Source organism: Schistosoma mansoni, chromosome 7, assembly GCF_000237925.1.
Source record: "Schistosoma mansoni strain Puerto Rico chromosome 7, complete genome".
NCBI lineage: Eukaryota > Metazoa > Platyhelminthes > Trematoda > Strigeidida > Schistosomatidae > Schistosoma > Schistosoma mansoni.
Window position 1 is genome coordinate 4,873,999 of NC_031501.1, and position 21,793 is coordinate 4,895,791.

The window sequence follows — 21,793 nt, forward strand, 5'->3', positions numbered from 1 at the left end:
GCTGAGTGCTACGTTAGAACCAAACGGCCATCCAGTGCTTCTTACTTTCAATGGCGATCCACCTTAGTCATTTATTTGTTAACTGATCATACTCATACTCTTTTAGTTGATATGATACAGATGCATTGACTAATCAGTTTATTTTAATTTTGATACCTACACTTATTAGCTTTTCACCTGTTTCGTTCCTCTATGCTTGAAAAGAAGTCTAGCTGATGAATATCTGTATCAGGTACTATGTTGCTTATAAATAACTAACCAACCTTTCATTACATATTTCACAAAGTTTAATCACTTCGAAGTGAATGTTTTTTTTTAAAATTGCAACAGGAATGTGTTTTTGGAGGTGGTATTTGTCAATACAGACTTTTTCCGCATAAGTACATTTCCCTATAAAATTTAGTACTTGGGTGATTTACTGAAATTTGCTTAATTCATTTTAATAAAGAATTTTTAACACGTAACATTGTTTACAGAAAGGGTGACTTAGTTAAAACTTGCGTTATTTATATACAAGTACTTTTATACAGTAAACCTAACATTCAGCTATTATTTGGTTGTTTGATGGTTGATCTACACATTACTAATGTTACATTTGCATGAGGTACTTAAAATAAGTTTATTTTAGTGTTCAATTTTATGCGTGTAAGCATGTTATTTTACTATTACTTTGAAATTAATTTACATCTGAAACTGAAATTATCTTCGAAAATGTTAGAAAACACAGAAAACTGGACTTCCATTAAGCCTCATTTCAGGACAACTCTCAAATAAGTATTCACAACCATATGGAACTAAACTTTAAACCTACAGTTTTCAGTTAACGAAATATCGTGTGGATCATTGGATCGGGACCTAATAATTCATAATATCGACTTTCGCCAGTAAGCGATAATATAAGATCTTCATAGGAGATCATTGTTTAGTTGATAATTTCTCAACAGTTAATGAATCCCAAGTACCTATGCCTGTAGAACTTTAACCCTTTGTGTTTAGATAAGGAGAAATATAGTTTCTAGTTATCAGAGCTTTATGGAGATTGGTTTAACGGGTAGGCTATATATGCCACTCACAATGATTTTATTAGTGGTACCACTGAAAATCAAGGACAGTTATTTCATCCTAGTATGGGACTCTTCAGAAGCGAACACTTACAACCTTACAAAGGACTTAACCCAGAGAATGCAGGTTTCTTGGTGAACGCTTAGACTTTAGAACTACTGAGTTGGCGTCTAATGGTACATTTTACTGTAAGTTCTCAGGAATTCCTCAATAAAGTCTTCAGAAGCCAGGAAAAGGTTGAAAATATCAAACCCAGTCACAGCATCAAATAAAAACTTCACAGAAACGTTCAGAAAAGCTTGGCACTATAAATCTTAATTCGACTAGATAGATGTTTATTTTGTCTTCAAATCGAGCGTATTTTCTGTACATAAATCTATCTCACACTAACGCTTCTGCTCTTATTGCTCGCCTTTCTTCACTATTTGGGACTCAAGCGTTTGAATATTTGCGTAATCTGAGAATAATTATCAAGCTTTTGAGTAGTAAACATCTCACAGTTCCAGCTTCGATCATTTAGTGAAATAGAGTAGCAATTATCAGATGTCAGTGGTGAAAAGTATTTTATTCCTGACATATCTGAACTCTATCACTCATGAATTCACGATAGAACTTCAAGAATATCCAGAAGTTAGTCATTAACTGACCATTGTAATTTAGTTGAAAGGGTTTTCTGGAGATTTGTCCAGCTTGTATATGGTTTATGTAACAGATTGGTGTTAGTTGAGGTAATCAGGGAACAAATGACAGAAATAAAAAAATATATTTTTATATGTTATGAAAATGTAATTGGAAGATTTTCATTAGATCAAACTGTCTAAATAATATATATTTAAGCATACATAATGGATAATCAGACTTTAATCGAAAAGACGACTTTTCAGAATAATATATTGTCATTATGACTTGTTTCTTTATTGTGTAATCAGCGGGTTAATGAAATTTAGTTTACGATTAGAACAGTAGAAGACTTTCTTAATATCAACATTGAATAAGGGGTGACTAAGTATTCGATTATTGACTGAATACATCACTTAAAATATTTAATAATCCTCTTTATTTAGTCGTTAATAGCAGGTTGAATTATATTTTAATGATTGGTACTTTGATATTTGATTGAAATCTGTTATGTTTCTATGTTAAGATTATGTGAGTACATATAAACTCTTCTATTTACATTTCAGTAGATCCAGTAAATTTCAATATCTTTCTCATATAATACAATAAATGATCATATCAAAATGGTCCAACACTGGCAACCTTTAATATAGTCTACGTATGAAATTACTTTTTACTTTTTTTCTCAGAAGTTTTAAGAAATAGGAAAGTAGGGCAAATTCTGAAAAAATCGAAGATACATAGAAATTGTTAAACTGCGAAAGTCAATGTTAAATAATAATAATCATTACTATTATTATTATTATTATACTAAAAACATATGATCTTTTCAAATATTTTCAATCCGGAAGTGTTCTTTAATAATATAAATATATCCAAAAAAGTGATCAAAAGAAAATGTTTTATGACAAGATCAAAGACTACGCTTTGACATACTCTATTTTTATAAACGTGAATTATTATTATTATTGTAAGTCATGGAATTCAATAAGGTTTGCCCATTTCTCTTTTTTATGTCTCTTTGACCAAAAACACTAGTCAATTTTCACATTGACAAAAACATTAAACTTAAAGTCATTCGGTATTTTGATAGAAATTTATTCAGTTGAGAAAGAAATTTGAAAGAAGACAAACTGGCACACATACATGATGATTATGCGGCTAATTTTATACGGATATTTTTCACAGGAATATAAGTAAATTTATACAGTGAAATAAAAGATGGAGAAAGCAAGAGAACACATTAGTGTATAAAACAGATTTAGTGATTTTTGTCATGGTCAATAAACTCATCTCTTTCAGCCTCCTAAAAATGTACTTGGTCAAAAAATGAAAGGGATTTAACATAAGATATTGGTTCATTAAATCATAGACTGTTAGTTTGAATTATAAAGAGATATGAAAATAATCTGGTAGGTGCTCACGCAACAATTATAATCTATGGTTGGAAACCTTTTGGGATATAGTGCACAAACGATTTCGATGGCACAACTGCATTGGTTTTGTGTTTTCCACCAAACTTTATGTTAAATATTATTTTTAAACTTTCATTCTTCGATTTCTAGTTCTCAGATTTCTACTACAGTTATAATTATTTTCACTTCTTCCCTTCGCATCTTGTTGAAATGACATTTAGCAACTTGAGGAAATCCATATTCGTGTTAGATCTTATGTTGACAACTAATAAACACAGAAACTAGATGAGTTTACACAGTTTAAACTGCCATGTCCGAATAGGGACAGAACCAAAAGTAAAATATGGGCTAATCAGATGGATACAAAATGATTTAGAATAATAATTGTAACATATTGCTTTTAAAAATTATCCATAATTTAGTCACTGTTAATAAATAAGACTGTGACTAAAAGTTTTAACTCCACTAAGATTATCAACTAACAAGGAACCTAAATTGCGAATCTCTTGGAGATTCCCTTTAACAAACGAGCACAACACATAATGAACTATCATGTGGAATCATTTAGATCAGTAGCTGCATGGCAACTTTAGTAATAAGAAGTCGTTTACCATTTAAGAGTATATATATATATATATAACACAACGTGTACTTACTCTAAGTCAACACGAAATAGTTTGGATTGGATCCTACTCTCGTCCTGTTGCTCAATTTTAGTTCCTTTATGGATAAAAGTTGAATAAAATATTGTTACAAACAATATTAAAAACAATAAATATTTATTCAAGTAGGTGAAATACTTCATTATAGTTCGTGCTGTGCATCGAATATATAACCCGTTATTTTATACACATCATTTTTTGAAAGTATACCTTATAATATCCTAATCTTGATATACCTAAGCATTATTTCACAGATTAAACGCGTTTATCAACTACATTTTTATTCGTTTTCTCGTTACAAATCATGAATAAAAACTAGCAATACTGTAAGTTCAATGAAACAACACAAAATTCAAACCTAATTATCTGTCCTAATGAACCCATCCTTATCCCAAAAGACCGATTACCAGATGTTAAACTGATTATGGTAACTCACAATTATCAACAAATCCCAACTGTAACTCACTAGTCAATTTTGTAGGGTCAGCTCTTGAACAGGACTAATAGTGACGTACGTTATTCTGTTTTTTTACTCTCATGAAAAGAGCTCTATCTAGGTAAACTTTGCTTATTCCTTAAACCTTTGTGAAAGAAATAGAATAGCTTTGATTCCATATGAGAGGAAAGGAATCGAGAATCACTGAATATTATCACTTCAATATGATGCTACGTTATCTAGGTAGCTACACCATTCCAGTTAATTGTGTGGTAGAGTAAGAGTAATAATAATTTTGCTACGCCAATTTAGGCCCAACCTTATCATACTACCTGCATGCTCAAACTAATCTAATCAGAACGAGATTTTATCTTGCCAAGTAGTTGCTTTAAAATCAAGTGTATCAAAAACTAAGTCTCAGTTTTGTTCTCTATACAAAGTAAAAATATTCATGATTCCTAGTATATATACTAACATATACCCGCTTAATAGTACTGAAGTATCATCGTAAACCAAACTATAAATACGGAAAACAAAACAAAATAATCCTCTCCAACATGTCATTTACTAGCATCTTTTGTTAGATACACAGAGAATGCTCTTTTCAAATCTATATCCGAGCGCTAACGAGTATCGTTATTTAAGGGTGAATGTAAATCAATCAAAAGTTCTGTTGTCTAACATCTTGTCAATTTTAGTCAACCATTTCTACATTCGAAACTGTTCACTAAGTCAAACGAACTGGTTCTAAGGTAAGCTGGATGAGATATTCTAGTATTCAATGATCGTAAATATTTTTGATAAATGTTTAGTAACCTTGTTGAATATGTAACAACTTCCTGTTTTCCTATAGACTACTATACGTAAAATAGAAGTATTAGCAACTGACGCTGAAGAAAAAAATTTTCTTTTCTCAACTATCTTTGGTGCTAAGGGTTTCGTTTGTCATTTTTTAATCAAAATAGTTCCAACTTTCTATAAGCCAAACTTCTACTAGGAATAACTTTGATTTCACTGAGTTACTGATGGTGAATAATCAAACAATCAGCTGATTAATATAATATGCATATGATTCCATTTCGGTTAAAGTTTAAAGGCTACAGTTTTCTGACCAATATATTATAGTTCTAAATGGACCATTATTTGTTTGTTCGACTGTCTGATAATTTATGATTCAATGCGTTTTATGGGTCTTTGTTTCACATAGAATGAGTGGTATTTATATCACTAAGTAACTCCATCTTTTCATCAACATATCTTTCAAAATAATTTATTCTAGACTGTATTATAACGGGAGATAGATGGTCGCTAGCAGTGAAATCTTGAACTCGCATTTCGTCCTATTTTAAATTTGTCAGTTCTGATGACTTAATAGCAGTATCGAGGCAATCCGCACAAGATGCACGTTCGCCAAAAAAAACTGACCAATTACAGTCCTAAACATTAACCGAAGAATTCAAACAACCGATACAAAAGAACTATTCTAGACTGTGTTAATAATTACTCAAGCTTTAAAAGTAATGAATTTAGTGGAAGAAATAAAACCTAATCAAAAATTGAACCCCACGAAGTCAGTTATGTTTAAAAAAATAACAAAATCATTCCGAGATAACATAATCACATAGGTGGACATAATGAAAATAATGTCAACCACTGAAGCTTTATTCAAAGAAATGTCTTGTGAAAGATGGTCTTGTTCAACTGAAATTTATCAATAAGATAAATAAATTTATTCTAAAAAGACTTATTATGAGCAGACTGTAGATCATAATAAAGAATTTCGTATTGGTGAAAAAGATTTGTACCCCAGGTGAGTTTCGTTCTGTGAGCCGGATGGTTTGGTCGTAGAGCTTTTACATAATTTTATTTGTTCATGTTGGGATATCTACCTCTAATCTCAACTGATTCCATATGACTAGTTTGAAGTTTATTCAAAAAGCAATCCATCTAATAACTAAAATAACAGTTCAAAGTTGTGAAATTTAAAATAACTAACAATAACTAGTGTACTCTGTTCTACCAGATAAATATGTAGAATCCACTCATTTCAATTTATCTGCAATTTTGTAAACATTGCCTCTTGAATACAAGTATTTCTAGATTAAAAAACACACTCTATTTTCAGTTAATATGCTATATACTGTTAAATGTTGGCTTGACTTTTAAAGGTTACCAATCAGAAGACAATTCAAGTCTGAAGAATTTTTCACTCAAGTATCGTTTCCATTGGAAACTTAAGTCCTATACCGACGTCACACAATACGAGAAAGTATTCCAGACAAATGTACAAAAGAGTCTTGAACGAGAGAAAAATATTTATTTCAATGACTTTCGACAATTCCTTAGTTAATGGAAATAACTTTGAAGCCATTTCCTAATTATAAAAGATCTCAACTGAAATACCTAAGATAGCTTTAAATTGGCTGGACTTTAAGGGTTTTTATAATCATAATGATCATTTAGATTTTTGAAAACCGCAAATGAATACACCAACTGTTCATAACTTATATAAATTTTATCATAACTTAACATTTTTTTAACTACCTCGTATCCAAAGTTGATAAGTGCCTTGTCTTCTATTTAATTTTTCCTCTTTTTTCCCTTCGTGATTTACATGACTATCATTTTCAACTTCCTGAATACTTGATTTTGCTGAACATGAAGTCAAACATAATTGATTGTAGAATTCGACGTTGTCTATCCATTGTTCATTGACTTCTGGGAATAAACTAACTGTCCCTGTGTTTAAATTAATTACGTATGGGTTAGGTAAACTAATTTGAATAGAACTTTGACAGAACTGATCTAGATCAGCGTCAACCACCTGGTTTGATTGATCTGATTCGATATGTTGTTTAACCGGCTGTTGGTGATGTAAGCAATTTTGTTGATGATCCAGGGAATAAATGAGCAAATCCTTTGATGAGACTAAACAGACAACAACCTAGATTTTTTAAGAAAAAAGAATGCTGCTTAACAATAAAGTAAACATAATCTTACTAAAAAATTGAAGATAGTTGGCAGAAATCCATGGATTTAGGTCTCACCTATGTCAACAGTTGCCAGCCATGGTGTTTTTGTCGTCCTCAGAAAACTGTTATCTCTGAGACATTAAATTGGAATAATATATTTGTAAAATCTAAAATTCAGTCGCTGAGATTTTACAAATATATTATTCTTATTTAATGTCTTACATCAACTCGGCGCCCAAATACTGTGAAACTATTCGCTCCAATTTAGATGAAAGTTCTTATATGTTATCTGTAAGTATCAAACTAAATATACCCTTCTTCCATGTGGAGCCACATAGACCATTACCCTAACTCTAACTTCATTAACAGAATGTGATCAATGCTACTGAATAGATGAACATAATATTGTTTACGGATCAAGCATCAGTTAACGTGAACATAAAAACTTAGATAAATGTGATCTCCTATAAAAGAAATCCACAAGAAAGTTACGGGTAAAGTAACTTTCTCGTTCTAAGCAAATTTTTATCCTACTTGTACGTTACAGAAAGACAAACATAATAAATAAATACAGTTTCTTATCTGATGCCAAAATGCAACATTTAATTTAATAAAACTGAAACAAGTATACTGAGGAAAGAGAGATATTACAAGTCAGTGTAGAAAAAAACAATGTAATACTTACTACTACCCAAAGAAAAAGAGACAAAAAAAGGAAATTGATAAAAACAGTATTTCAGGGGTATGGTTAATTCTATTTAATCGTAGCCTACTAATTTTTAGACAGAAATTTAAAAAGAAAAAAAAATAATGTTTTCAAAACGGAACCAGAAAAGTAAGTCTGCTTTGTGTTTTTTTTGGAGTCACCCTAAACAATTATCCGACATTATTAATAATACGATGTATAAATTATAAAAACATCAAATGTGACGTGAATGTTATTGTTCAGAAATATTAAGGAAATTGAATATGAACAATAAATTTCTTTGGAAAAAAAGAGAAAAATCCATCGTTGAATTTTCTTTTCTTTTTTTTTAACAGAGTAGTAAAATCTGCATTTCAATTCTTGTAAATTGTCTATCAACTTACATTGAAATTATCATCTACAGTTAAAATGGTAATTGCTTGACAATGAAAATTCTTCTTTCCCCTAAGAATAAAAAAAACAATATTTTCATAGTAACAAATAATAAATTAACCATTACTAGTTAAATATTATTAATATTTAGTCAATCATTAAGTAGTATAGCTGATTCATCATTAAAACTATTCCAATTCTATCGATAAAACTATAATGTAATCAATTAGATGAAGTGATTTAATATTTTTTTAAAAAATGGGATCAAGATTATGATTGAATAAACCGGTTATTTTTATGATTTATAATATGTTTACTATCATCATTATGATAGTTTGGTTTCTCATGATATACTATTGATTAATTAACTACTAATTGACTGAGCTAGTCGTTATTTTAAAATTTAACTAATCTTTTATACATATAGGAAGAGTCTAATTTTATAAGCAAAGATAGATATCCATCTTTGCTTATAATGATTGTCAATTAAGGCTATATCGAGGCAATACATACAGTATGCACATATGCCAATAAGAGACTGATCAATTGGAAGATTCAAACAAACAATACCAAGTGAATTTAGAGTCTAGTTTTGATTTAAATAAATTTATAACTGTTTATTTTATTTTCCTCTTTCTTTTGTCAGTTATATCCGTTTAGCCACATCAATTACCACTATATGATGTTAAGAATTACCTAACAACAAACTAAAATTTATAAACAAATTTATTTCATAATATTTTTAGAAAAAATCTAGTTAGGAACTAATGAATTTCAACCATATAGATTGCTAAAGATATTATAATTATTCTGATCGGTGTTACACTGATGGTGATTTGTTATCGTTATTATTTAAAAACATGTTTCACACAAGTTTGCAGATGGCTTCCAGTCGCGATTGACCATGATCACCACTGCAGGAGAATGACGTGCCAGGTATCAACTTGGATCCCTCAATAGGCCAAAAAGCAGAAGACTGTTAATGGTTGCAATAAGGTATATTTGTTGGCAATCTCGTGGTATCGAAAGAATACCGAGACGTGCCAAAGATTACAAGCGGAACTGCCGAGCAGAAGCGAGCTCGTACAAGGTTACAGGCAACGGAAGGAAAAGTGTCTTTGGTACAGTTAAACAAACAAGTACAGTGAAACAATCACTGGTACAACTGGTTCCATTATACCAATCGCGCTCTCGTCATAAAAGTAGGTCACTACAATTTTGAGAATACCTTGCTCAATGAATATAAGTTATTCGTTTTCAATAAAAGTCATCTTATGACATCTCAAATATTTACTAGGATATTAATACCATAACTAGAACACATTAATTCCATATTCCATTCAATGTTATTTAGCTTATGAATCATTAAAGTGAATTTTCCATATCAATCGATTAATTAACTATTCTATTAGCCTTGTATAGTTATCAGTGAATGACTCAGATTGTATCGATTATTCAATCTACATTTAAAATATGAAAAATAAATAGTTGAGTTTAAGAATTCAATCCATGATGATTATTATCTTTCCTGGTTTATGTAAATAATTATGTGTATTAAACGACTGGTATTTCGCCAATTTTCTTATGATACACAAGAAATACAGTCTATGTCAAATGTTAAGAAAATAGTATCTTTTTTTTAAAGAATAACTGGCATGAATATTCCAACATACACAATATGCGTTTTTTTCCAAGTCAATTGATTTTCATCTAAATTATAAATATCAAACGTGAATTTCTTGTGTAACATCAAATCGTCTTTGTTTGAGTGTCTATTCCCATTTAGATAACATGCAGTGAGTAAGTTGATATATTTGGCACTTATTGACAGACCAGCATCTACCAGTGATCCTAATTCGGTATAAAATAGAGGTAAGTATCTTCCTAAAAATGAAGATATATGAATTAGTTATACATCATATTTAAGTAATTGTTTCATGTTATAATTATCAAAGAGTAAATGAAATATTATATCAGTAGTACTTTGCTTGAAAGAGTTTACGGATGCTCACTCGGTTTATAAGCTGTTTTTCTCTCGAATGAGCATAATCTCAGGTATCATTGGAAACAAGATATGGGGCAAAGAGTTCAACTAAGGACTTCTAGGGTTCATATCTAGAACTTGATCCTTAGACTATTTGTAGGAATTCAGTCATCAACAATCCTAAGTTTCAACAAATTTTGCTACTTAGCTCGACGACCAATTAATATCATTCATGACAAACGTCTCACTCGAGACTAGGCAAGGCCAAACTTTTCAACCAAAATATAATCACGTGCTCACAAGTGATCAGATCAGAAATGGCCTCTTGGCTTCCAGTGCGGAGTCGTTAATGATGAAGTTCAACGGTATCTGATTTGAAAGAAACGACATCATTCATCGTGTTATATTGGGAATCAATTGAAAATGAATAGATGATGTCTTGATTATTCAATACTCCAAAATAAAATGGTACAGATTTTTGGTTGTAGCTGATTTTAAACGACACTCCGAATGATATAAAACTTTGACTGAAACCACCTTCAATGCAACATCTCTTCATTTACCTTAAATGTGATATACAAATGTTACAGTTTGATAATGAGAGATAATATCAACTGATTCATTACAGTACACCCTGATTTCACGTGTGCACATATCGAAATTAGATGATGAACCTTTTGAAATTACCGCTTTTTGTAAGCATTATAACAAATTACATAAAAATATCATGTTTTAAAGGCATATTACTAGAAAACAAAAGGTAGTTTCCAGACTCCCAGTTCAATACATACTTTTAAAAGCAGATATTCATGTTTTTTTAAATAATAAAATAATTTGTCTATTAGAATACTTTTTGGACTAGAAAATAGTAAAGCTCAAGGACTCTCTTATAATTAGTATTTCTTGAATAAATTGAAATGCAAGTATTTTATTTTTCGACGTAACATACTGTAAGTGAAGTAACGCTGTTGCCTATACTTTTATTAATTAATCGATTGATTACTGACTACAAATTTCTCCTTTTATATAAATGCACTCAAATACAAAGCAGTATAAAGGAACAGGGAAGTGATATCAATTTTTGAAGAGATTAGGATGAGACACAACAACAATCAACCGTTGTTGAATAATGAAAAAAGTAAGTTTGCTGAAAGAAAATAGAAAGTAAAATTAAATTTAATTAGTAAATGATTATTTTCAGCCTATTAAAGTATTTGTTCGTTTGTTTGTTTGGTTGGTTGGTTGAATGGTTTCGATGACAAATTATCCATTTCCTTTTATCCATATTGTCATTTTTTTGCGTTAACTGCAAGATAGGAGTTGATTGCAGAATGGTTATTTTTTAATTGAGTAATAAATTATTTTTATTCTTATAAAATATATCTTTAGTTCTTTTTACGCTTATTTCAATGATAACTTGAAATGATATTTACTTATGAGTTCTCATTTTCAAAATAATTCAAGTTTAAGAGTTTATTAAAAATGTTGATTATCTGCCGCAAACGACAAACACAGAAAACTATATAGGTAATAAATCGACGAATGAAAATCTATTGATCCCTCAAATTTTAAGTTTTGACAAACATATATTAGTCGAAAAATTCCTTTTGGTTATTCCATCAAGTGAGACAACATTATGGTGAACTCTGTAGTGATATTTTTAACACAGAGTAAGTCAGTAATAGTTTTCGATCCCAAGTTTCACATTACTGATGATCGTTAGAGAAATATATCAGCGGCATTCACAAAACTTTCAGGTACACAGATCTAAAATAACCGGGTTGAGTTGCTCTTATTCATTCGTTAGTTTTTTAAATTCATTCACCTCATCTGGTAAAAAGAAGCCTAAATGCACAAATTGTCTGTAATATACATTCTTTGAGGTGATCACCACCCACAAATGATTTATAACATAAATGATAACAAAGAGATAGAAATCTTAGAATGTTTGTAATAAATGCCTTATTGACTTGAAAATCTTTCAATGTACTGTGTAGCAAAAATTTCATAGCCACGTTTATCGACTATCATGTTCATTCAATTTTAACAATGATTCTTGTTTCTTCTTGAAATGCTCCTAGTAAACTGAAATCATCCTGTTAATCCATTAATAATCGACTGGAAAAAGTTTTGTAACTTAAGTTTAAAGCAGTTATAACTTCGTGGATTACAGATTCATGAAGCTTTTGGTGCAGAACGAGCCAAATGTCACATTTTCCCAACTCGTGGTATGCTAAAGATATTTCACTCTTTATTTTCTGTCCACTCGAATTATTTCATTTGTGTTTTCGTAAAAAACTCGTTTTGATTCGTTTTTGTATTGTTTGTTTAAATCTTCTCATTGACGTTTTGGATTGAAATTAACCAGTCTCTTATTGGCATATGTGCATCCTCTAAGGATTGCCTCGATATTGCCTTAAGCCATAAGCATTATACGCAAAGATGGATGGTGGCTAGTAGTGGAAGCCAGGGTGTGCGTTTCGTCCCATGGGACACGTCAGCTAGATTTACCTACATCACAGAGTTGATGTTCACTCCATCTCTTATATAAAAGTGTTATTATAATAATAAAAATAAATTAAATTGGTGTGATTGTAATCAAAATGCACGATTTAATAAATTATATTGTGAAATACATAAGATATTTTTCATTTTGTTCATTTCAATAAAACAATGCGCTTGGTTCACCGGACACAGTATTAGGTAACATTTTATTTCTAAATAATCAAAAAAATTAATGGTTCATTCAAATCATATTTTCAGTTGGTAATTCAATTCTATTTTATTCTACCCGAATCAATCTGACAAAATGATGATCATTGAATACACAAGTTTAATTAACGTACAAAAACTTAATTTCAAATAACATACTTTCATGCTTAGTTAACCGTAAAGGAGGACAATACTAAATCAAGCTGCAAGGAAATGTGGAATACATTGTATTTTGACTAATTCTAGGTAATGAAACCAGAGAAAAAGCTGTTAACTCAATATTCATATCCTTTCTTATCTGTTGTCCTCATTTATTTAAAAGTAACAATCTTTTTTTCAAGCGTTTTAAAGCCATTTTAAATTATGTCTCAATGTACAATGAATAAACATTTGTCATGAAAATACTTGATTATAAATAATCACTGTGGAAGCTATAGATGAAAATGAATTACATATGTATCATCTCTATGGTTTCTTTTTACAAGTTAAATACAATTCAGTTAGCATATTGTTTTCGAATTACTGTCAAGCAAATTTCGTCTACTTTGTACATCGACTTCATAATCTACATAACATTTACACTACTGAATTTAACTTATCGGAGAAATGATCGTGTAAATATCCTTATATATGATAACAATTGTCCAAAGTACGTTTATTAGCTGAAAAGAAGTTATCATATTTCAAATGAATGTATAGAATTAAAAATTGATCAATACCTTAGAAAATTAGATAACAAGGACATAGATGTATTTAGAAACTGAACTAATGTTGAAAAATAATGATCATTTTATTTCGACTAGCTATTCAACAGTGTATATTAAAACTACGAAACCTAGATATTTTAAATACAGCCACACGGTGAAACTGTAGGTCAAGTACAGAATAGCTCTCTAGTGTTAGATGGTTCTTGATAAATTTGTCTATTATGTGTTCACTAGCAACAAACTCCGAGGGGTTAAAAGCTCCCTATGCAAATTATAAGTCTTGAGTCTGATACCTAATGAGGTGGCACAGAAGCGCTACTACTGCGAAGGCTTGTATTTAGGAAAAACAGCCATCTTCCTAGTTTTCAGTAGTTTTTAGCTATAGTCAGTTATGATGTATAATAAAATATTCCTCAGTTTAGACCAATTTCTAATGAAAACTACGAATAGTATTCATTAAAATATTTGCGCAACAAAGATCATTATTCTGTCAGTTAATAGTTAATGACCATTAAGATGGACTAACCTGACTGTAGCTCTTTAATTATAACTAATCTAGATTGAAGACCAATCACCAGATAATTATTCCTCGAATTAATTAAATCTAGCTTCTTCGGTAGATTTTCTTTATCATCAATGGATGTTTCGTTTGCATTAACGGAACGACTAGAATAAATAACTGAAATATACGTTATTTCTGAACCGAAATATCGTACTTCTTCTATTACACCTTCTTCGGCTATGTAGAGAAATAAAGCAGAAAAAAATAAGATAAGTTTAATTATTAACAGGTTGACATCATTAAATTCAGATGTTTCTCAATTATCTATAACTTCGTATTTTTTCCAGATACAGTAAGTATGCAGAAATTAATTCTCGGTCTTTAAACTGTTCTTGTGTCTAGATTACTAAAAATAAAAAATCTATAGTGGACCAGCTTCGAGATAATCCGATAGACTTCGTATACCAATCATCCTGATAACCGCTATTAAATAAATCCCAACATTGTGTAAATTCAGATCAATAAACCGTAAGCACAAAATTCGAGCAGAAAAGCCAATGCGCGCGAACGAGTGAACATAGAGGTGAATGAAGAGTTAAATCCAGTAATAAGATTCAAGCACATGTATATATGATTCAATGTGAGATCTAAGCAACTAACATTTAAGTTAGAGAGAGAGGTATGTGCGTAGGCTGTCACATGTGATCAAGCACACATGTTCATACAGACATGATAATAATATCAAGATATACAAATTGTTATTGTTCTAGTGACACTTTGTTAAATAAGTTGGTCGAAGGACATGATGAAATTAAACGTAAACAAAATCAAGTGTAGTAGAGGTATTATAAGTCGTTTACCAAGTGGTTTATCTTACTGATCTGATAAGTTGAAAAGTCAAGTGTAACAGTTTAACTAAACAATCAGTAGAATGAGTTCGATGTTTTAAATCTAATAAAATTTCTATTGCATCTGTAACCATCCCATGGATGCCTTAGTTTCCATGTTCTATATTCAAAGTTATGTGACCAATGATGATCTGTGGTCATCAAATAAATAACAGATATCTGTTAATTTACATCAAACCTGAATAATTATTGATTAGGACATATTTGAATGGACTGTTTTCGACCCCTATAATTCAGTTACTCTAACTCTAACTTATAAATTGTCCAGCTTACAAAGGTTTGTTACAATTTATTACTGACTTAATAATAGGATAACGTTTTTAACGACCTCTAAAATGGTATTAATCAAGATTATAGTAGAGAACTCACGATGCCGAGATACATATTAACGAATTTTGAAAATATTGATTGTATACCTACTCCATTAAAGTAGTCCCTAAATTGATATCTCCTGACGAGTTAAAAAGCTGGTTAGATTGGAAGATGACTCAACAGTTGAGCTTTCATTACCCTAGCCTAAACACTCTGAAAATGTATTTAAAGCTGTTTCGATTCCCTGAACTAATCTTGATATTTTTGGTCTGTTTATCCATGTAAGCTGAAAACATGAAGATACCAAGAGGAAAGCAAACTATAAGTACTTTATTTGCAAAAGTCTTACTTTTGGAGAACTTATCTAAAGGATAAAAGAAAAGATAACATGATCTTGACCAATAAACACAAATAGATCCTGAGTACGCTACAAAAGAATAAAAATCAGTTATTTATTATGCACAGAAATATTTTTTTAAAACACGTTTGAAATTTGATTGTTTACATCATAAGGAATTCATTCATTATTTGTTTTTAAATCAAAATTTCATGAAAACCTAGGATTATTAACTATTGAACAGTAATACATAGGTTCTTTTAGACATGTAAGTGCAAAAAACGTAAGCGTAAGTTTGAATTTTAGAATCACTTAATTATTCCTAATGACTATTTAAGAAGAATAAAATAATAATTATGCGCATAAATTTGGACTCATAATCTGTTGACTACTATGAATCATTAAGTACCATTTTGACAAGAAAAATGTAAGTATAAGTTTGCAATTAGTTAAATGTGGTCAGTAGAAAGGGGCCATACAAACCATTTTTGGATACAAAGATCAAGTTTATTTAGATGAATTCATGTGGCTTTGTGCCAGGTGTTGGGGAGGGAATCTTGAGACATGGAGCAAATTAAGTGTGATTCGATGTATAAATTTGTATGCTGAGTCTTTATCGACTAATTGTATGTGTGAATATTTGTTTACCATTCTTATTTGTCTTTTGTCCAACCATTCTGGATGATGTACCGAAGTATGATGATGGCTTCACTTTGTTGTACTCTCAATAAAACTGACTCTAAAATCCAAATTTAAACTTCAGTTTTTGCGTATATTCACTCACATATAGTCAGTCTTAATAGTCGGTCGATTTGCAATTCGTTCTCATTGTTAACATGTTAATTTACTTACAACTATCTCAGCGATATTGATTTTATATTCAAATATTAGACCATGATGAGCTAATTGAAGAGAAATAATCCTCAGCTCAAATTGTACTTTCAATAATATAAGTGATTTTGATTGTTTTTGAAGAATACTGTGTTGTTATTATTATCACTTTTGTAAAAGTTAAGCAGACTGCTTATGATAATTTTACACGCTTTTCTACTGAGTAACCAAGTCATGAAATTAAAAAAAAAGAAGTAATCGGTAAAGTATACAGTCATTCTAAACCACTCATAAATTCGACTCCGATAAATTTCATGAAAAAAGTGAAGCGATAATAAATTAACTGAGGAGTCAGTGTAATAAGGCAAATCAAAGAAACTCCTAGAAATATGGAGCAAATATTTTAATTGTTCCTATTTATAATCACTAGCAAAAAATACAATCAGTAAACCACTGATTATCGACATTCTCTAGATGAATAGTCAGTAATCTCATGCAAGTTTGCCATCAGTTAGTTTAACTCTTATTCAAAATTTAAAACAACTAGTCCATTTCATAATTTTTCTCTGTTATCCATTACTGCAGTTATAAATACCTCCATTTGGTAAATGTTAACTTCTGTCTAAATCTCAAATCGTGAGTTTTTCGTTTGTCTATTATGCCATATAAAAGGCATGATCAAAGAAAAAACGCCTATAAATTAGGACCAGCATACTAATGGGTCAAGCTAAATTATTAGCAATTAACAAAAATAAATTAGTCTTTACACGCTTTTAAAATCTTATAAATAACGCCCGAACAAATAAATAAATAACGATCTAAAAATTAGATGGTATTGTAGCTAGAAAAATGAGTTAAGATAGAGAAAAAACACTATGAAGAGATGAAATAAATGCTTCGTCCGAACAAATTTGTATCCTTTTTCACAATAGAGAACTTTTGAAATAATCAGAATTTGATCGAATCAATTTTTAATGGCGAGTGATACGTTGTGAAAAATTAGACAGAATGCAACTTAGACAAAATGAACAATTTCAACACTAACCTTGGTTCTTAATAGTCAAATAATAAAAAAGCCCAAATCCATCCATTTTTATATGTCGATAGTATTTATTGCAGTATACAACAAATATTTACTGTACTTATGTTTGCGTTCATCGACATCAATAACCTCAACATACACGAGGGGAAAAACAAGATCTTGAAATACAATGCAGTGAGCACCATCCAAGTCACACTTAATGGAGAAGCTCTGGAAGAGATGGAAAGTTTTACGTACCTAGGCAGTAGCATTGATAAACAAGGGAAATTCGATGAAGCTGTGAAGGCACGGATTAGCAAATCAAGGGCAGCATCATTACAACTGAACAGCATCTGCAACTCAAAACAACTGTCAGTCACCGCCATAATCAGAATTTTCAACACAAACAACAAGACAGTTTTATTTTACTGAGCTTAAACTTGAAAGACTACTACAACCATCATCCAAAAAGTACAGGTATTTATAAACACTAAGATACTCCAGATCCGTTAGCCAGATACCATCAGCAGCAGCCTACTAAGGCAAAGAAACCAGCTCCCAACTGCAGAGGAACGTAGGGAATAACAGAACGTGGAAAGCGCACATATTGCAGAAATCATCATCACAAAACAAACCTTAACTTGGTATTCCTCAAGTTAAGAAGGAAAAAGGACTAAAGAACACACTGGCTAGGAAATTAAAGGTAGACATCAAAGTAATGAATATCATTTAGTAACAATTGAAAAGGAAGGTCAGTCAGTCAGCTACAACGTAGGACCAGGCACATATATGCATCAGTCCAAGTTTCCATAGCCTCATTAGTACAACAAAATGAACACCGAATTCATAGAAGTAGTTAATTTAATGGTGGTAATATATAAAAGAAACATTGTATATAAGGGTATAGTACAGGAAGAAAGAAAGATATAAAGCAATTTTAATCTCATAGTTTAAAGGAAGACAGAGAGTGTATACACTTACGCCTTTGTGATCGATTCTGAGCCTATGCTCTAGGAGGGGTAACAGTAAGTAACATCAATAACCGATGAATAAGCTGATGTCAGTAAAATAAAAATGAATAACCTATAGTACTAAGGCGAATCGAGAAGTTTTCGAGAAAAATTACTCTCTCTAATGAGAGAGAGTAGGGAACATAATAAGTTTGTAAACTTACACAGATTGGTCAAAGATGAAATTTCTGATTGTTTACTATCAGAGGTCAAACTTATTGGCAGGAATTCAAAATATGGATAGCTATAATAAAGTGAGAAAAAACGGAAATGTATTTTCTTTGTTATACGCTTTAAAAAACTGTAACCGGTTGTATATGATCTACACAAGTTTATTTTCCATAAAATACAATAGAATTAGAATTAATTAAATATAAAACCAAATATCTTGCTTTGGTGAGTAACACGTATAAACATAAAATACAGTCTGATCTGCTTTTCAAGAACCTAATTCTAGATTTAATTCAAACAGAGTCCATAAACTAATACAAGGTAGATAATTACATAATTGGGTCGGTTTTCTTTCCAACTATGTAAATGTTACAACCAACCTTCTCGATTTAGATGATATTTAACTTTGATGGAGTTTTGTTCTCTGAGCTGGATGGTTTGGTTGTGGAGCTTTCATCGTCCTTCTGAACGACATCATCAGCACAAACTTTCAACTGAGTAGTTATTAAGGTCAAGTGCATGCAATCACAAGTTTTTATAAAAATCTTACAACTTGTCGGGATGTTAAGCACTAGGAGAATTATACACTGAAACAGAGGTTCTTGGCATATTTCCCTTTTTTCATAATTTGAACAAACAAGAGATTACTGCACTAAAATTCATACATCCATCATATAACGATAAAGAACACAGCGCTTAAAATAGTATAAAGCTTTTGCGATTCAATGTAAGTGGAAGATACTGACTGATAATAAGCACTCAAAAAATCCTCTTGAGAATAATTGTGATTTAGATGTATGTTAATATATTGCGTATATATAATCCATTTAATTTACTTGAAGGGGAGAAGAACAAAGGTTTGAGCAGAATAAAATGACGCAGTGGCTATTCGGATAAAAAAAACCGGAGCTTTAAGTTCAAAAAATATGTTCAACTGCTTCTTTTATCTTGATCAACTTCTAAGACAATTTGTCAACAATCATTTTGGTGTTATAGAGACACAGTTTGACAAATGTATGTACAGCTTTCATCTTTGTATTTTCATAGCTTGGAATTATCTGAGTCATTTATCTAAGTATTTTATTACGACGCTTGTAAACACTTGAGGAATGTAATTGGCATCCATCCCTATTTACTAAATCTTACTTAATCCATTTTATTCTATTCATTATGCAATTGCAGACCAAATATTTATTTTGATTTGCAATTACATTATTATTTTCCTCACCTCATGTTATGCTTTTCCGCAAATAATCCTGGATTTTACAAACTGTAGTTTTGAATGACATGTTTGCTTTGAACTTGGCTATTCCATTAGAAACATTAATTTAGATTTATGACAATAAAACCTGATGAGAACTTATTGAAAATAACATTCTCCATTCGCATATCTGTACTTTTAGCATGAATTTTTGTAGCAATTGAACAAAGCGCTATTAGTGCTCCTAATGGTTTGTTATGATTGTGATACAAACTGTTATATGTTATTTATTTGACGAAACAAGACTGATATGGCTCTATGCAAAGAAGAAAAATAACACTGTTGATAAAAGTTAATTTATGCACTAAATATCGACTCCATTACAGGTCTACAAGTGATAGAACTGACATCTGTTTTACTTCTTTCTAATAATTTTCTCAAATTTCTATCAACTACTCACAACCTAAAATACCTAAAAATTAGAATTATAAAAATTGATTGAAATTACTCACACAAATGACTTTAGTTAGAAAACATTTTAAGCACGCAACAGCATAGTTTAGAAAACATGTAAATAAATTTAGGGCAATTAACAGAAATATTTCAAATACATTCCACAACAATGATAGCAATAGATGACCGAAGGACTACAATTAAGTGGTTACATATGCTGAAAACAATTTCCTATTGGAGTCATTTGTTTTATTAAAGTGTTCGTCATTTATATTGTAGTGAACAAAAACACGGGTGGGGACAATCGAATGTATTTCAGCACAAATTACAGACCATCTCACTAAATTCTGATAACCATACATTAAATAGTTAATTTGCAAAATAACAATCAATTGTCTCAATCGTAACTGTTCCTTCTGCAAATATCAATCCGTCTTCTCTGATTTTATTGTTCAGACATTTTCATACCGATTGCGCTTCATTCTTGTTCGTTCCTTATCGATCTTCTAGTGAAATACATTCAATATCTGACCATCACCATATACTACTTATGTGGATATACGTAGACCACACCACAATATCAGTATTTTCAAATTCACTTGGTAAATTTAATTTTAAATACATTATAAGATGTCAGTAACTGACGAGAACTTAACCAAATGAAATAAAAATAATATTTTTCTCCTCAAGTCTTTGCTCTTATTCTCTTCAAGACAGTAGTGAACTATTGGCACTAATAACCCTTCGCTGTAATAAATAAAGCAGTTATTATCAGTAAGATACCTAGTCATTACACATTTTAGTCGAAAAACCAGACCATATATACAATTAAATGTTAATCTGTAGTGTTAAATTAATTAATCTAAATATTGTCAGTTCAATAATAGTCATCTGGACGATAAATTTCAATAAAGGGAGATCTTTTTCAACTTATTCTTTCTACGCAACTTAAATGTCGCTAAGGTTATTCGTGAAAATTAAACCTATTATACCAGGTGTGGTCGTAGATGAGCACTAATGAGTGATTTCAAACTAAGCCAAAACAACTGTCAAGTTCTTCTTTCTTTTCAAAGGTTATCAGTTCATGATTGAAAATGTGAATTGCGATATTATTTGAACCATCAAAAACGAACATATCAACAACCATTCCTGATTTTATATCAAGATTAGTTTCTGATAAATATCTAATCTTTACTTAGAACTGTTGGCACACAAACCAATTAGAATGATCATTATTTGTGTTATTTTGTCATTCCCTCAATATTCATCAAGTTTTATCAGTAAAGTTTGGAGAATAAATAATAATTCTAAAATGGTTTATTATGATTTAATAAATAACAGGCTTTGATAATAATAAGCAAAGATGGATAGTGGCTAGCAGTGGAATCCAGGACGCACGTT

General features: G+C 30.6%; 1 protein-coding gene across 1 annotated transcript in view; it reads right to left on the reverse strand.

The window, feature by feature from the left end:
- Positions 1-6,729: 6,729 nt before the first annotated feature.
- Positions 6,730-21,793, reverse strand: part of Smp_153020 (hypothetical protein) — a gene marked incomplete at both ends in the record, with an annotated part of 24,416 nt that continues 9,352 nt past the window's right edge. The window contains 4 exons of the mRNA XM_018798670.1: positions 6,730-7,137; positions 8,255-8,315; positions 9,917-10,127; positions 14,173-14,385. Coding sequence (XP_018653589.1) covers positions 6,730-7,137; positions 8,255-8,315; positions 9,917-10,127; positions 14,173-14,385 — 893 coding nt within the window. The remainder of the gene's footprint in view (positions 7,138-8,254; positions 8,316-9,916; positions 10,128-14,172; positions 14,386-21,793) is intronic.